Genomic DNA, 13,803 nt, shown 5'->3' with positions numbered 1-13,803 from the left:
ATCTGAGAGCAGGGGAACACAGCAATCCTCAACCAAGTGTTTTTAACTGCTTTGTTTTCAGGTTCATACTTCTACAGTAAACCAGAGTGAAGCCTCTGTATAATAACCAACTATTTACAGTAAAACTGAGACTCACTAGAATAAAAACAGAGCTTCACAGTAAAAATCAAACTCTGGAAGCTAGCTTCAAGTGGAGAATTATACTCCAGAGGAAGTAATGAACTAAGAAATGACAGATTGATTTTCCTGTCACATCTGGAAATCAAATATTTGCTCTTTTTTTAAATAAAAAACTCTGAGAACACATCGTTAGAGCATCATTTTTTTGGGGGAGACTAAACGATGAAAGATCATTCTAGATCCATAATTGTCACAGTTAGCTTGGTTTAGCCTATGATCTGATAGCAGGGACAATTAGAAGGCCAAACAAAGTGTGTTTAACCATTTACAGGTTCAAACTGATGAAGTGAGCCTGACATAACTTATGATTTACAGTAAAACTGAGACTCACCAGAAACAAAATAAACACTGGTAGTTTTGTTTTTATCAGAGAAATCATCGTGGGAGATTTAATTAAACAAGAAGTGACAATTACATTTTTTTTACTGTCATATTTGGAAGTTGAATAATGTCTCTTTGTCTCTCAAAGTGTTTTTAACTGTTTCTTTAAGGTTCATATTATTGAAGTGAGTCAAAGTGAAGCCTCTGTTTAACTGACTGTTTACAGTAAAACTGAGACCCACTTGAAACAAAAATGGCCGCTCCTCAGCCTCACACTGGTAGATAGATTACAACTGAGAAATCTAAAGTAAGGGAAGTGATGTCAGGAGAAACGGCAGTGTTTCTTTAGTTATTGTCATTTTTAAATTAAAAAAATAATTTTTTGTGTATTTTTTCATCAACATTGCAAAAAAAAAAAAACAACTTATATTTTTCTAAAGAACATTTTTAAAAATCAATTAATTAATTAATTAATTTAAAGGGACAGTGCAAATGTGCATCAATGTAAATATGCCAGAGTTAGCCATAAGGCTTCATAACAATCAGATTTTGCTCAGGCTTTTATTTTGATAGGACAGCTAGAGAGAAACAGGAAGCACCAGTACAGTGAGGACTGTAGCCTCTGTGCTACCAGCTGAGCCAAACCGGCGCCCCTGAATCTGACAACCAGCCGAGTCTCTGAGTCTTTGACTTTCTATCAGTCTGTCCGTACTCATAAGGTGGGGGGTGTGTGTGTGTGTGTGTGTGTGTGTGTGTGTGTGTGTGTGTGTGTGTGTGTGTGTGTGTGTGTGTGTGTGTGTGTGTGTGTGTGGGTAGGGGGGGGGGGTTGATGAAGGTCTGGGAATAGTTATTCAGGTTATTTGAATAAAAGTATCACCTTACCATGTCCTTCCTAACACCCTGTGTGTCTGCTCAGGTTGATTATAGAGAAGTAAAATCAGATGTAAGCTCTATCCTGAAAAGATAAAGGTGGAGGTCACAGTCAGACACAAACAACCCGGACCCATCAAAACTAAATCAAACAGGAAGAATCCAAAGGAAGGTCGGGGTCATGCCCGGATGCTTGAACACAGCTGGAATAAAAGGGGGGGGGGATAAACTGGGAGGAGGGCTGGGTATCATTTCAAACACTGACTCCTGAGTCATCTTCACTCCTGAACCCTGTGAGGAAGACTTCTCTTTCTGTCCGTGAGGTCTGCTGGCTCTGAAGAGATCAATGTGAAGAGTCTCCTCTGGTTAAAAAAAGCTTCTTAATCTCTGACAGAAAGGTCTGTCACTGCAGGGAATCTACCCGACACTTAAGAAATCAATCACAGCCTGAAGAAGAACTTCAGCAGAGGAACATTTCCCAAAGGGGACGATGAAGCAGCTCACAGAGGGACAAGATATCGAGCGCTCTGAACAGATTTCCCCTTCATTCAGACTCACTGTGTCAGTACTGCATGACTCCTCAAGGTGGCGCTGATGACACTAATCCTGCACTTTACATTTTGTAATCTTTGGTCAATCAGGTATTTGGAGTTTCAGCCTTACACAGGACTTCCACCAGATCCGTGTCCGGTCCGTCTCTGATCCGCTGTGGTCCAGAGCAGGACCACCGGACAGCTGGAGTCATGTGACCGAGGTTTCCCCTTCTGTAATCCCTGAATCAAGGATTCTCCTCCTCCTCCTCTCCTCATCCATGTTGTCTTTCTGGTCCTCTGAAAACCTCTGACCTGTTGACTCCAGGCCTGGCTCCGCTCATCATGACTTTGGTTTGTTGTTGTAGTTAAGTGAAATACGATCTGGTGATAACACAGAGGCTTTTATTCTGAAAATTAACCGGATGTTTTCATTTTGTTTTGGTGAAACCTGACTTCCTGTCCCGCTCCATCTGCTCTGTTGAGATTGATGCGTCGTGCTCCGGCATCCGGGAACAATAGAAGTCTTGTGGATCTGATCCGGAGGACTCAGACCTGCTGGATCAGAGACGCAGCTGGAACGCAACAGAGCGGATCCAGTGGAAGTTAACACATGGACTAGAATAGAAACCTATCAGATCTGGAGCTGTGACGGATCAGAGACAGATCTGGTGGAATTCGTCCGTTAGTTGCAGCTGTATCATGACAGCCAGGTTAAGATACTCTCACCTTTAGTTCCTTCGACACTTAGGCCCCAAAATATGTATAAATAAAGTATAGCTTTAAAAAAACACCAAATCCTCCCTGAGAGTGAGTTCAGCTGCTTCATAAGTGAGTCCTCCTGATGAATCTGATCAAACTCTGAAAACACAACATGTCTCGTTGCCTTGGTTACATCTCTGAGGTCTGATACCCGGCCTGGGTTAAAGGCGTGGCAGGTGTTGGATTGTGCAACAACCAGGAGAAAGGGAAACATGGCTGCTGGGATGGGCCCAGGAAGTATTCCCATGAGCTCACAGTTTATAGAAACTTAGCGAGGGGAGATGGAATGAGGACTTTGGAAGCGGTTCAACGTGGAGCTCTCTCTCTCTCTCTCTCTCTCTCTCTCTCTCTCTCTCTCTCTCTCTCTCTCTCTCTCTCTCTCTCTCTCTCTCTCTCTCTCTCTCTCTCTCTCTCTCTCTCTCTCTCTCTCTCTGAAACATTTATTCATCTGTGACGTGATGTCGCCCTGAGACGCGACTCGGACTGAGAGGAGAAGGAAACAAAGACTCTTCCCGTCCTCTGTGTCTCTTTAAAAACTCTGTAGAAACAAAATAAAGCAGCGCTGCCAGGACAGAGGAACATTTACAGAGCTTCTGGAGTTAAAAACACCAGCGTCCAATCAGGAGCTCTGCAGACGTTCACTCCCCACTGAGCAAAAAAGAGAAACACCAAACTGTACTAAACTGAAGAATGTACTTTTTCCTCCTCCCTCGCCCTCTTTCCTTTAACTGAGACCATAACAGTGATTACACAACGCAGGCCTTTATTCGTTTGTATGGCAGGCCTCAGGAAGTGTGGACCAGAGGGATGAATAGAGGAGATGCTTAAAAATAAACCAGAGACTGAGACCAGAATAAATCGACTGACAGGAGAAAAAATAACATTTTGAAAGCCTTAAAGGTCGGAGACATGAGTGACAAAGAGGAGACTGTGAGACCAAACAATATAAGGAAGAAGTATTTACACTGTTTATCAAGCTAACTGATGCTATCTATCAACTCTTCATGAATGTTTTTGTCATTAAAATGTTGTATTTTGGTTTGTATTTGGTGTTCTGAGGGGCTAAGCTTCCCTCTTTCTCTACTCTTTGCTCTAAAACAGCTCTGGTAACAGAGTGCTAGCATTACGCAAGATCAGCTAGCATCACAACAGTTACACTAGGCGGCTAATATATATAAAAATGTACTATATAAAAATAATCCAGTAATCTCTCCACACCTACTAGTTTATAAGCCGCCACTTGTTTCCAAAAGAGCTCACCGGCACTCATTGTAGCTAGCAGGAGCACTAGTGTAAAACACTGAAATATCCCTTTAAGCTACATTTACAGGAAGTTACAGCTAACAGCTACAAACAAGCTAACAGTGGACGGGCTTTTCTAGTCTTGCACTCTGGAGGAAACAGCTGCAGAAAAAACAACATATATGTTTGCTAAACATGAAGTCAGAGCAGCTACGGTGGTCAATAAGCTAACAGTTAGCTGGTGCTAGCTTAGCTGCATTAGCTGCCTCTGTAAACTGGTTCTTTTACACTTTTTTCCAGAAAGATCAGACTGAATAAATGTAGCTTAGATTCTTTTCATTGAGCTGCTCAGGACAGTTAATGTAAGAGTTTGAACTTGGAAGGTAATGCTAATAATTTAAGTGGTTAGCATGAGTGTTTTTCATGTACACATACTTCATTTGAGCGTTCTTAATTCATGAACCTGAAGTGTTTGACCTTTGGGAAGAGGTAGAGGAACCTGGGCAGTGCTATCATTTTGATTGTGTTAACACAACCTAACAAAGACAGAGGAAGCAGTCTCCAGGATGCAATGTTTGATTTCAATTATCATATCCAAAAAGTTCAGTTTGTAAATTAACTTGTGATCCTTGGGAAGGATAATTCCTAAATACTTAATGTTGTCTGAAACATCTGAAAGGGAACATTTTTAATTACATCTTATTATTATTATTATTATTATTATTATTATAACCTTTATTTAACCAGGAAATGCTCATTGAGATTAAAAATCTCTTCTCCAAGAGAGTCCTGGTCAAGAAAGGACTCTTGTGAGTGATGCGAGTCCAAATCTGGTATAAGAGGTAGAAACTCACTCTAATCCCAGTTTGTAGTGTTGTTTGACCTTTCTGACGTTGGAGAAGTTGGATTTCATGGACGTATGAAACTGTTCTCTGAATGTAAACGAACCAGCAGAAGATGGAAACACTGGTGTGAATAAAAACTTCCCTTAGCCCGAGCTAGCTGAAGGAGGAAATCACACCTTGAAGAAAAAGTAAGAACTACTTCTCCTTGACTTCCTTTAGTTCACATCTTTTTCCCCAAGCTGCTGAGCTGCATGCTGAGGAACACAGAGCAGAAGCCTCTCCACCTCCTACAACGCAGGACGGCTGTGTATTCATGCAGGAGAGACACGGACGGCAGGAGCACGAGCAGAAGTGTCTGAGGGTTTGATTCAGCATGCAGATATAAACACACAGAAACGATAAGACGTCACGTGTGAACTGACCTCTGCTCCTCCTCGATCTCCTCCTTGGTCATCAGCGTCTCAAACTTGCTCTGCTTCTTCCCCGGAGTGAACTTCACCTTATCTTCAGCTGCAGCCACATCTGATACAGCAGAGAGAGAGAGGGGAGCATGCATGGAGGTTAAACCACGTGTCAAGGGTTCAGAGCAGAGACGTTAAAGCCACCCTCATGGTGCCTGTGGTTCATATTACTGTTAGCATACACCGTGTGGAAGGATACGTCGTTTCATCATCTGCATAATGTTGAGTTTCATTGACACTGAGTTAGTTATTATTATTAGGACTACTTAACCATATAAATGTACTCAAGGGCGGCTGAAAGTTTAAGAGCTAAATTCTTACCTGACAGTTTTAATGCTGATGCAACACGTCAACACCGCTAACACTTACGCTATCAAGCTAGCTTAAAATGAATGTTTGCATGACAGTTTATTACCCAGCATGCTAATATGAACTGAACTTAGAGTGTTGGCATGTAATTGAGAACATAACTGTGTCTGTGCTGTTAGCATTAGATTCGTATAGCTAAGTATGCTAAGTTAGCTGAGTTCAAGACCGTAATTAAGCACATGATTTGATACCATTTACTATCTGCTATGGGTGTTAGCAAACAATTTACATACTTATATATACTTTTTAAAATGAGCCTGATATATAGCACACTGTAGTGTCACGCTGCAACTGAGCTATGCTAACGTTCCTATTAGCTTTCTATTTAAAGCTCCTGTGCAGATTTTTAATGTGTTTATAAAACAGACTGAAATTAATATTGATGGCTCTTTATGAACCACAGAAGCAAACAAGAGCACCAGGATAAGAACTGAATATTTCTATGTGCTTATTTTTAATGTTTAAAGTCTCTGGTGGGGGGGTAGGTGACAGTTGAGGGGAAACCAAAGAGTGATACAAGAGTGTTAAAGTAAAACAGTGTGAGTTTGTTTTTTGTTTAAAATGTGAATTACTATCCTGCTCTTGATGTCTTGTTATGCATTCTTTTTTTTTTTCCAACATGGTTTTTATTGATTTTCAATAAACTTTAGAAATACATTTAATAAACATTCATAAACATATCTTCACATATATGTGCAGAAATACAATACTGAACACACTATAATCCCAGGTGCATTAAAAAAAGGACAAAACACTTCTTACATCCTTGTAATGCATTCTAGTACTTTGGAGTTCCTTTATTTTTATTAATTTTATTTATTTAATTTATTTATTTATATATTTCCTTCTTTTATTTCATGTTTTTCTGTGACTCACTTTCTACGTTGTGTAGAAAAGTTCTATAGAAATAATGATTATTATTATTATTACCGGGTTCTACTTTGTCCACAGGGGGGCGCCAGAATCAACACAACATGAAAGTTACTCACTGGAGCTTTAATTTGATACTTAAGTGTCCCAATGTATCTCAGTTGTTTTTACAAATAAAGTCTTTGTTCTCTCTTTTAGTATTTTATGATGTCTGCTAAAAGTCATTAGAGACATTAGCTTACATTTTACTTTAATAACTTTAAATTAATGAATTATAAAATAGATTTATAAACACTCCTTTAAAGCTAGAGGTCAAGCTACTCCTAACATGCGGGTGATTTTCGTGTGTTGCTTCTTTAACCCGATGATTAAACGTCATATATAACCAGTGTGTGACAACACCCACACCCACACACACACACACACACACACACACACACACAGACAGACACACACACACACAGACACACACACACAGACACACACACACACACACACACACCTGTTGGTCCACCTGCTGTGTCACAGGTTGGAGAGACAATAAGCAGATTGTCAGTGTTGACAGCGGCTGTTGTTCGAAGCTGCCAAGTGCTTAAATGACTGTTTAAGATTAGGTATCATCCCTCTGAGGCAGGTGGCAGCTAAACATCTATACACGCAAACTTAACCCACTGATACGGAGCTCACGCTGCCGACATGTTCCAGAGGAGAGGGAGGGAAACGCCGGCTAAAGGCCGCTCATCACGTGGCTAACTTCCTGTTTGAGGAGATAAAAGCAGCTCATGATGCGGGGATACTTCTCTGTGCTCTGTGTTTATTTATGTTGTTTGTGCACAAGCTGCTCAAACCAATTGTCTTCAGAGGGATTAATAAAGTTATTTGAATTGAATTGAACGTCCCGAGCAGGAGTTAATCTTGTGGATGGAGGATTTTCTGCTGGTCAGGATCAGGATGTTTATTATTTTAATGTAAATGTAATGATTGTAAGCCCTCGCCCATCAGAGTGTTGTAATCAAACATTAGACCGTGCTCGACTCGGTGAGCTCTTCCAGGAAGTAACTTATCTGTTTGGCACAGCCGCGTCAGAAACTCAGCGTCCATTCAAAGATTAGATTTAATGTAAACAAAGTCTGACATGCATTTTCATTCAGTCATGGATTACATGTGAGGGAAATCTAGTTCTGTTATTTCTGATGATGTATCCACTCTGATCTGAGACCCCGGATCATGACCCCATCTGCTCGGGACTACATTAGTCCATCCTTAATCACGGTCCTGGGTACTTTATAATAACGTGGATGTGCAGGAGGTCGTGGTTATGACAGGACAGATTGTGCACTCACCGTTGTTCAGGACGGTCTCTGGTTCCAGTTCTGGTTCAGGCTCAAAGGATGCCTCAACAGTCTCAGGTTCAAGGAGGTAGTCTTCTGTGGACTCTGGGATCAGCTCGGGTTCGGGTTCAGGTTCAGCCTCGACCACGGGCTCTGGTTCAGGCTCTGGCTCTGCAATAACTTCAGGTTCTGGGACAGGTTCGGGTTCTGATACTGGCTCTGGTACCAGTTCTGGTTCTGGTTCAGGCTCTGGTGCTGCAGCTACTTCTGGGACTACAACTGGTTCTGGTACAGGCTCTGGTTCTGGTACAGGCTCTGGTACTATAACTGGTTCTGGGACTGGTTCTGGTACTTTCACTGGTTCGGGGACAGGTTCTGGTGCTTTCACTGGTTCTGGTTCTGGTTCTGGGGCAGCCTGGAGAGACAAAAGGGTTTCAAAGAGTTAATTTGACAGACTGAAGCTAAAAGTTATTGATCAACCCGAGCAGCTGATTTAGTTTTATCAGCGTCTCCTCGATAGGATGTGATGTGGCTGCAGGACTTTGAGACCCAAACGTGTCCATGAATGGATCTAAAGATGTTTACAGACTCACAACGGTCCACGTCTTCAGTCCGACTGATCAATGTCAGTTTTCTGGAACCAGAAGTCGCATGGAAACTGCACAGAGAGCCATTTCATTAGTCTAATATCCACCCGAGTACTTTGTAGTAGGGATATAATGCTTGATATCAGGTACTGTCTCTTTAAGGCCCCTCCCATGCACTCCAGAACCCAGCATTCCGGAAGCCTCCTCCACTGTTGCCATGCTACAAAATCTTTCCTTCCCCATTTAAAATGACAAATTAGGAGATTTGACCAAATTTAGGACCCAAAATCTGACCCCCAAAAAACATCAGCAGTCCTTTGTGTTTGGTCGGTGTTAGGTTTGTTATGCTAGCTGAAGAAGGTTCGCTAGTTGGTGATGTTGAGTCCCTCTTGCTTGATTCTGATGTTGTGACTTCCATTCTAACCATAATAGAAGAAGTCAATCTAAGGAAAAACTAAACACACCTTTTTCTTTAAAGTACATTTTGCAGGTCCAGAGCTCCTGACAATGCTACGACATGAATCAGCTAACAGCTAGCTAGCAAGAGTGAGCTCTGCTGAGGAATGCTCTGTAATTGAGATAGGGGGCGTTACCAGTACAAAGAAGCAGTGTTGGAGGACACAGGCCCTAAAGTGACTACGAAACACGTCATTTTTAACCTTTCAGTATTCAAAACAGGTGGTTTATATCTGAACCCAGCATTCCTGAAGCCTCCTCCACTGTTGCCATGCTTCAGAGTCCTGTTACTCCATTTAAAATGACATATTATGAGATCTGGACACATTTTGGATTCCAAATCTGTGTTAATGGACACAGGCCCTAAAGTGACAACGACAAACATCATTTTTAGCCTTTAAGTATTCAGAACAGGTGAGTTATAACAAATTTTAAAATAGCTGCAATTACAATTCAGCCCTGGTGCAGTTGATAGAGACGAATACTGTTTTATTCTATTTCTTTATGTGGCTGTAAACATGTTTAATTTGGCTGCAAAGTATAGTACTTTAATATGGGGCTTAATGAGGATTGACTCAATCTTGGAGCCAGCCTCTTGTGGCCACTTGAGGAACTGCAGTACTTTGCACTCCCCAGTGACATAATTTTAAAGTAAAAATATTTTAAATGTTATGTTACTAATCTTAAATTAACCTTTTACTCTCAACCATTAAGTCTGTGTTCATCTTAAACTTTGAATTTCTGTCATGTTAATGTCTCTTCTCAGACTGCAGCACTTCATATTGAACTGAGGTTTGCTGTTTGTTAAATTAAAGGTAGTATTTAGAGAAAAGCATCGACTGGATCTTATAAACAGACAGATCTTAAATCTGTTCACAGTCCTGTGACGCTCATGTTGAAGTGATCACTGTCAGCTGCAGCTCCTCGTCGAGGATCAGCCTCCGCCTGCTACTGACACCGGGACAAACGAAACCCTCTTCAGTGAATGCCAACCTGTCCTCTCCTTGACACCTGACAGCTCACACACACACACACACACACACACACACACACACACACACACACACACACGGACACACACACACACACACACACACACACACACACACACACACACACACACACACACACACACACACACACACACACACACACACAGACATATATATAGACTATGCATGGATCTGGTCAATGAGCGACCTCCCTGCTCATCTGTACTGAAGCACCTGTCCGGGTCTTTTGTGAAGTGCTGACTTAGCGCAGATCGACATTTAAGAGGCCGGTCTGGTTTCTGGTTGAGGGTCTGTGTGGCCACAATGATCAGACATGGGAACATTCAGACCTTCAGGAGAAGCTTTTCACTGAGATCTGTTTAATAAGAATCATAAGAATCAAATACAAACGACCACGTCTCTTTATTAACCCCCTCCTTCTGTTTTTAAATATCAAAGTTAGCTTGTTTTGTAACTTAAAGCTTGACTCAGAACTTTCTCTTGTCTGAAACATAAAATAGGAACGTGGGTTTAGCTTAGAGTTAGCTTCTGGGTCCCTTAAACTTTGCCTTAGCATCTTTGTCCCTTTAATTAAAGTTAGCTTAAAAAAAGCCCAAGTATATTTCAAGTCTTCCATGACCCCTTAGGTCCTCTTTAGCTCCACAACCCTTTTGCATAGCATATTCCTTAGCTACTGCTAGCTTAAAGTTAGCCTGGTTAGCCTGTTTGGCTCAATGAGTCAGCAAGTCAGTCCCTTAAACTAAAAAAAACTACTCTGAGCTTTAAGGCTTAAAGTTAGCTTGATTAGGACTTTTTAGCTTCTAAGTCGTTTTTGCTAAGAGTTAGCTTGAAAGCCCTAGTAGCGCAGAGATTCCTTTAGCTTTATTGAAGTTTTAGCATGTTTTTGCTCACACCTAGCATTGGGAATGAAGTCCCTCTAGTTTAAAATTAGGCACAAGTCTCTTTAGCTGAGTGTTAGCTTCACAGCCCCCTTTGTTAGAAATCAGACTCTGGGCCTCTCTAGCTTCAAGTTAGCTTGTGGATCATGTCAGTCCTTGGTTAGCCTTTAGGTTCCTTTAGCTCAAAGATAGCATATTGGTACCATTGGCATTTAATTATCTTCTGGCTTTTAGCTTGAAAATACCTTCTTGACCCTTTTAGTTTAGAGTTAGCTTCTGGATCATTGTAACTTCAAGTTAGCTTGTGGGTCCCTTTAGCTTCGAGTTAGCTTGTGGATCATGTCAGTTCTTGGTTAGCCTTTAGGTTCCTTTAGCTCAAAGATAGCATATTGGTATCATTGGCATTAAACTATCTTCTGGATCCGTTTAGTTGAGTTAGCTTCTGGATCCTTTTAGCTTCGAGCTAGCTTGTGGATCATTTCAGCTCAAGATTAGCTTTTGGGTCCCTTTAGCTCAAAGATAGCGTATTGGTATCATTAGCATATAATTATCTTCTGAGTCCTTGTAGCTTAAAAATAACTTCTGGGTCATTTTAGTTTAGAGTTAGCTTCTGGATCTGTATAGCTAAGAGTTAGCTACTGGGTCATTTTAGCTTAGAGTTAGCTTCTGGATCTGTATAGCTAAGAGTTAGCTACTGGGTCATTTTAGCTTACGGTAAGCCTTTAGATCCTTTAACTGTGAGATAGCGATTAGCTTCCTTTGACGTGTAATTACTTTCTAGTTTCTTTTGAATTAAAATTATCATCTTGGTCCTTTTACGTTAAAATAAGCTTTGAAGTCACATTAGCTTTGAGTTAGCTCCAAGTTTAATTTAAACATTTTAAAGGGCTCAGCTTCCTTCCTGTTGTCGGCCAAACACAGATGATTGATGACGAGTTGGCTGAAGAAACGGACTTCTTTGAAAGGGATTCTAGTTTCCAGGCTTTTGGCTAGGCTACAGTAAACACATCATCCTGCACTGATCTCCATGTTAGTGGCTCAGAGATGAAAACCCACATCCACTCAGACATATAAAGAAAGAGCAGAAGAAGAGACGTGTTTAAAAAGAGACTGCAGTGGCTCTGTCTTGTGGGATCAGTCTCCACCCGGACAGACACCACCGTCCGGCCTCTAATGACTCACTACAGTGACAACTGGTGGCACCGGGGGGGGTCGGACAGTGAAATGAATCAGGCTTGACGGTATTAAACTACTCCTGCCAGCCCCCCCTGCTGTCAGCCTGCCCTCTTAATCCAGCAGCCCCCCCCTCCTCCTCACACCCTTGAACTGTGATGGCATCTGTTTATTGAACGGACCAAACATTGGTCCTTTCCTGCTCCTCTGAATTCCTAAGCTGTGATACAAACAAAATATTCTCCACACCAAAGGGCCGACTCACTGAAGTGAAGCGTCCTGGGTCATGATGCTAAATGCAGACTCATTAAATCATTTCATGACTCAGCAAGACGATAAATTGTATTCTTCAGGGAGTCTGCGGCCCGGAGCGCTGCCGGCCTAAATTGGTCAAAAATGCTGGTTGGGAGAATCAGTCATTACTGAGATCATCAGGAGTCGGGTTTCTGTTTCAGGCGGTCAGAGTTTTTATTTCTGATTTGGAGAATGAATCAACAGAAAAACACGAGGGCAGATTATGGAAACACATTACGGACGAAACAGAGACTACATGTTCACACTGACAATTAAAAACACAACACCGGGGTGATGGGGAGGAAACACAGAGGGAGAGAGACGTACACCTTTAAGAGGATCCTGTGAATCAAGATTATGAGATGGCTGATCAAGATTTGAACTAAAACACAGATTTATGTCTGTGAACTACAAGATTAAGATTATGTTACATAACATCAAGATAATGAAGTTTAAACAAAACAAATGTAGTCATCCAATAATGAAAATTAAACACTGAATCAAGATTACAAGCCCACAACGTCAAGATTATATGATCCAGATTCAAGACTTTTAAGTCAAAATCTGTGAATCAATCAGGATTAATATAAACGTGAACTGATGGTTACAGTTTCTAAATCTACTTAATCAGGATTATAAAATCCTAAATCAAGATTATGAGATACTACAACAAGATTATACATATCCTGAGTTAGAAAATCCAATAAGAAGAACTGCTGATATTAATTACTGATAACAAGATTAAGATACAGAATGAAGATTACTTAAATCTTCTTACTCAGGATTGGAAATCATTTAGTTACACTGACAAAATTCTACATAGTGATTAAAATGAATTAAAGCAACAAACATCAGGAGATCAAGATACTGAAATACTAAATCAGGAAGTGATAATAACCTTAAATGGAGAGAAGTCTCTGAACAGACTGAAAGAAGTGAAATGTAATTATAAGAGACGTTCAGGGAAAACGAGCTGCTCTGGGTTAGTTGGAGTCTTCCTGCCTTCACGACCTCTCAGAGTGTTTCCTGATAAATATATCTGTAACATTACCCTGAGTGCTTCTCTCTTAAAAGCCATTTTAGCTCTCTAACAGGACACAGAGGATGGGCATTAGATCTCCTGGCATGTGTGGCGTTCAGTGAACAACCTGAGCAAACACTGGAGAGGAAGCAGCTTCGGTCGGGGAGGGAGCCCGAGGCCGTCCATGTGAGGCCGGCAAGCTGTTCGTCCGGCAGGAGGACGAAGGAGGGAGAGTGTTCCTCCATCTTTACAGCTCCTAATGTGAGCCTTCAAATAATACTGAGATTATTTCTCAGAGTATGAAACACCAGAACGTTCTGCACAGAGGCAGGAGGGTGAGGGGGTGAAGGGGGGGCATGTGGTCTGGGATAGACAGTTGTTGTGGCAGAGAGCCTCCATCTCTGCCCTGCGTCTCTGTCCAAACACAGACTCATTGTTCCCCTTCAGCTCTCGGCCTCGTCTCTACTTCAGCGCTGTGACGCCGTCTCTGTAGGCGAGGGAGACAACGGGACACTTCCACTCTGTTCTCTGCAGGGAACATGTCTGCAGGACTCTCTGCAGGGAACACGTCTGCAGGACTCTGCAGGGAACGCGTCTGCA

At 41.6% G+C, this 13,803-nt stretch overlaps 1 protein-coding gene across 5 annotated transcripts in view; it reads right to left on the bottom strand.

The window, feature by feature from the left end:
• si:ch73-366l1.5 (FILIA-N KH-like domain-containing protein) overlaps positions 1 to 13,803 on the bottom strand; it is a 34,745-nt gene that overhangs the window by 8,710 nt on the left and 12,232 nt on the right. For 3 of the 5 annotated variants that reach the window (XM_034711269.1, XM_034711272.1, XM_034711273.1), the window contains exons 2-3: positions 7,794 to 8,196; positions 5,173 to 5,272 (exon numbers count right to left, since the gene is read on the bottom strand). In XM_034711269.1, the coding sequence (XP_034567160.1) occupies positions 5,173 to 5,272; positions 7,794 to 8,196 (503 nt within the window). Of the gene's footprint in view, positions 1 to 1,383; positions 1,457 to 5,172; positions 5,273 to 7,793; positions 8,197 to 13,803 lie in introns of all 5 variants that reach the window. The other 2 variants (XM_034711270.1, XM_034711271.1) reach the window with 1 other exon arrangement.

The sequence above is a fragment of the Notolabrus celidotus genome, chromosome 20 (genome assembly GCF_009762535.1).
Source record: "Notolabrus celidotus isolate fNotCel1 chromosome 20, fNotCel1.pri, whole genome shotgun sequence".
Taxonomy (NCBI): domain Eukaryota; kingdom Metazoa; phylum Chordata; class Actinopteri; order Labriformes; family Labridae; genus Notolabrus; species Notolabrus celidotus.
This window is presented reverse-complemented; position numbering and strand designations above follow the sequence as displayed.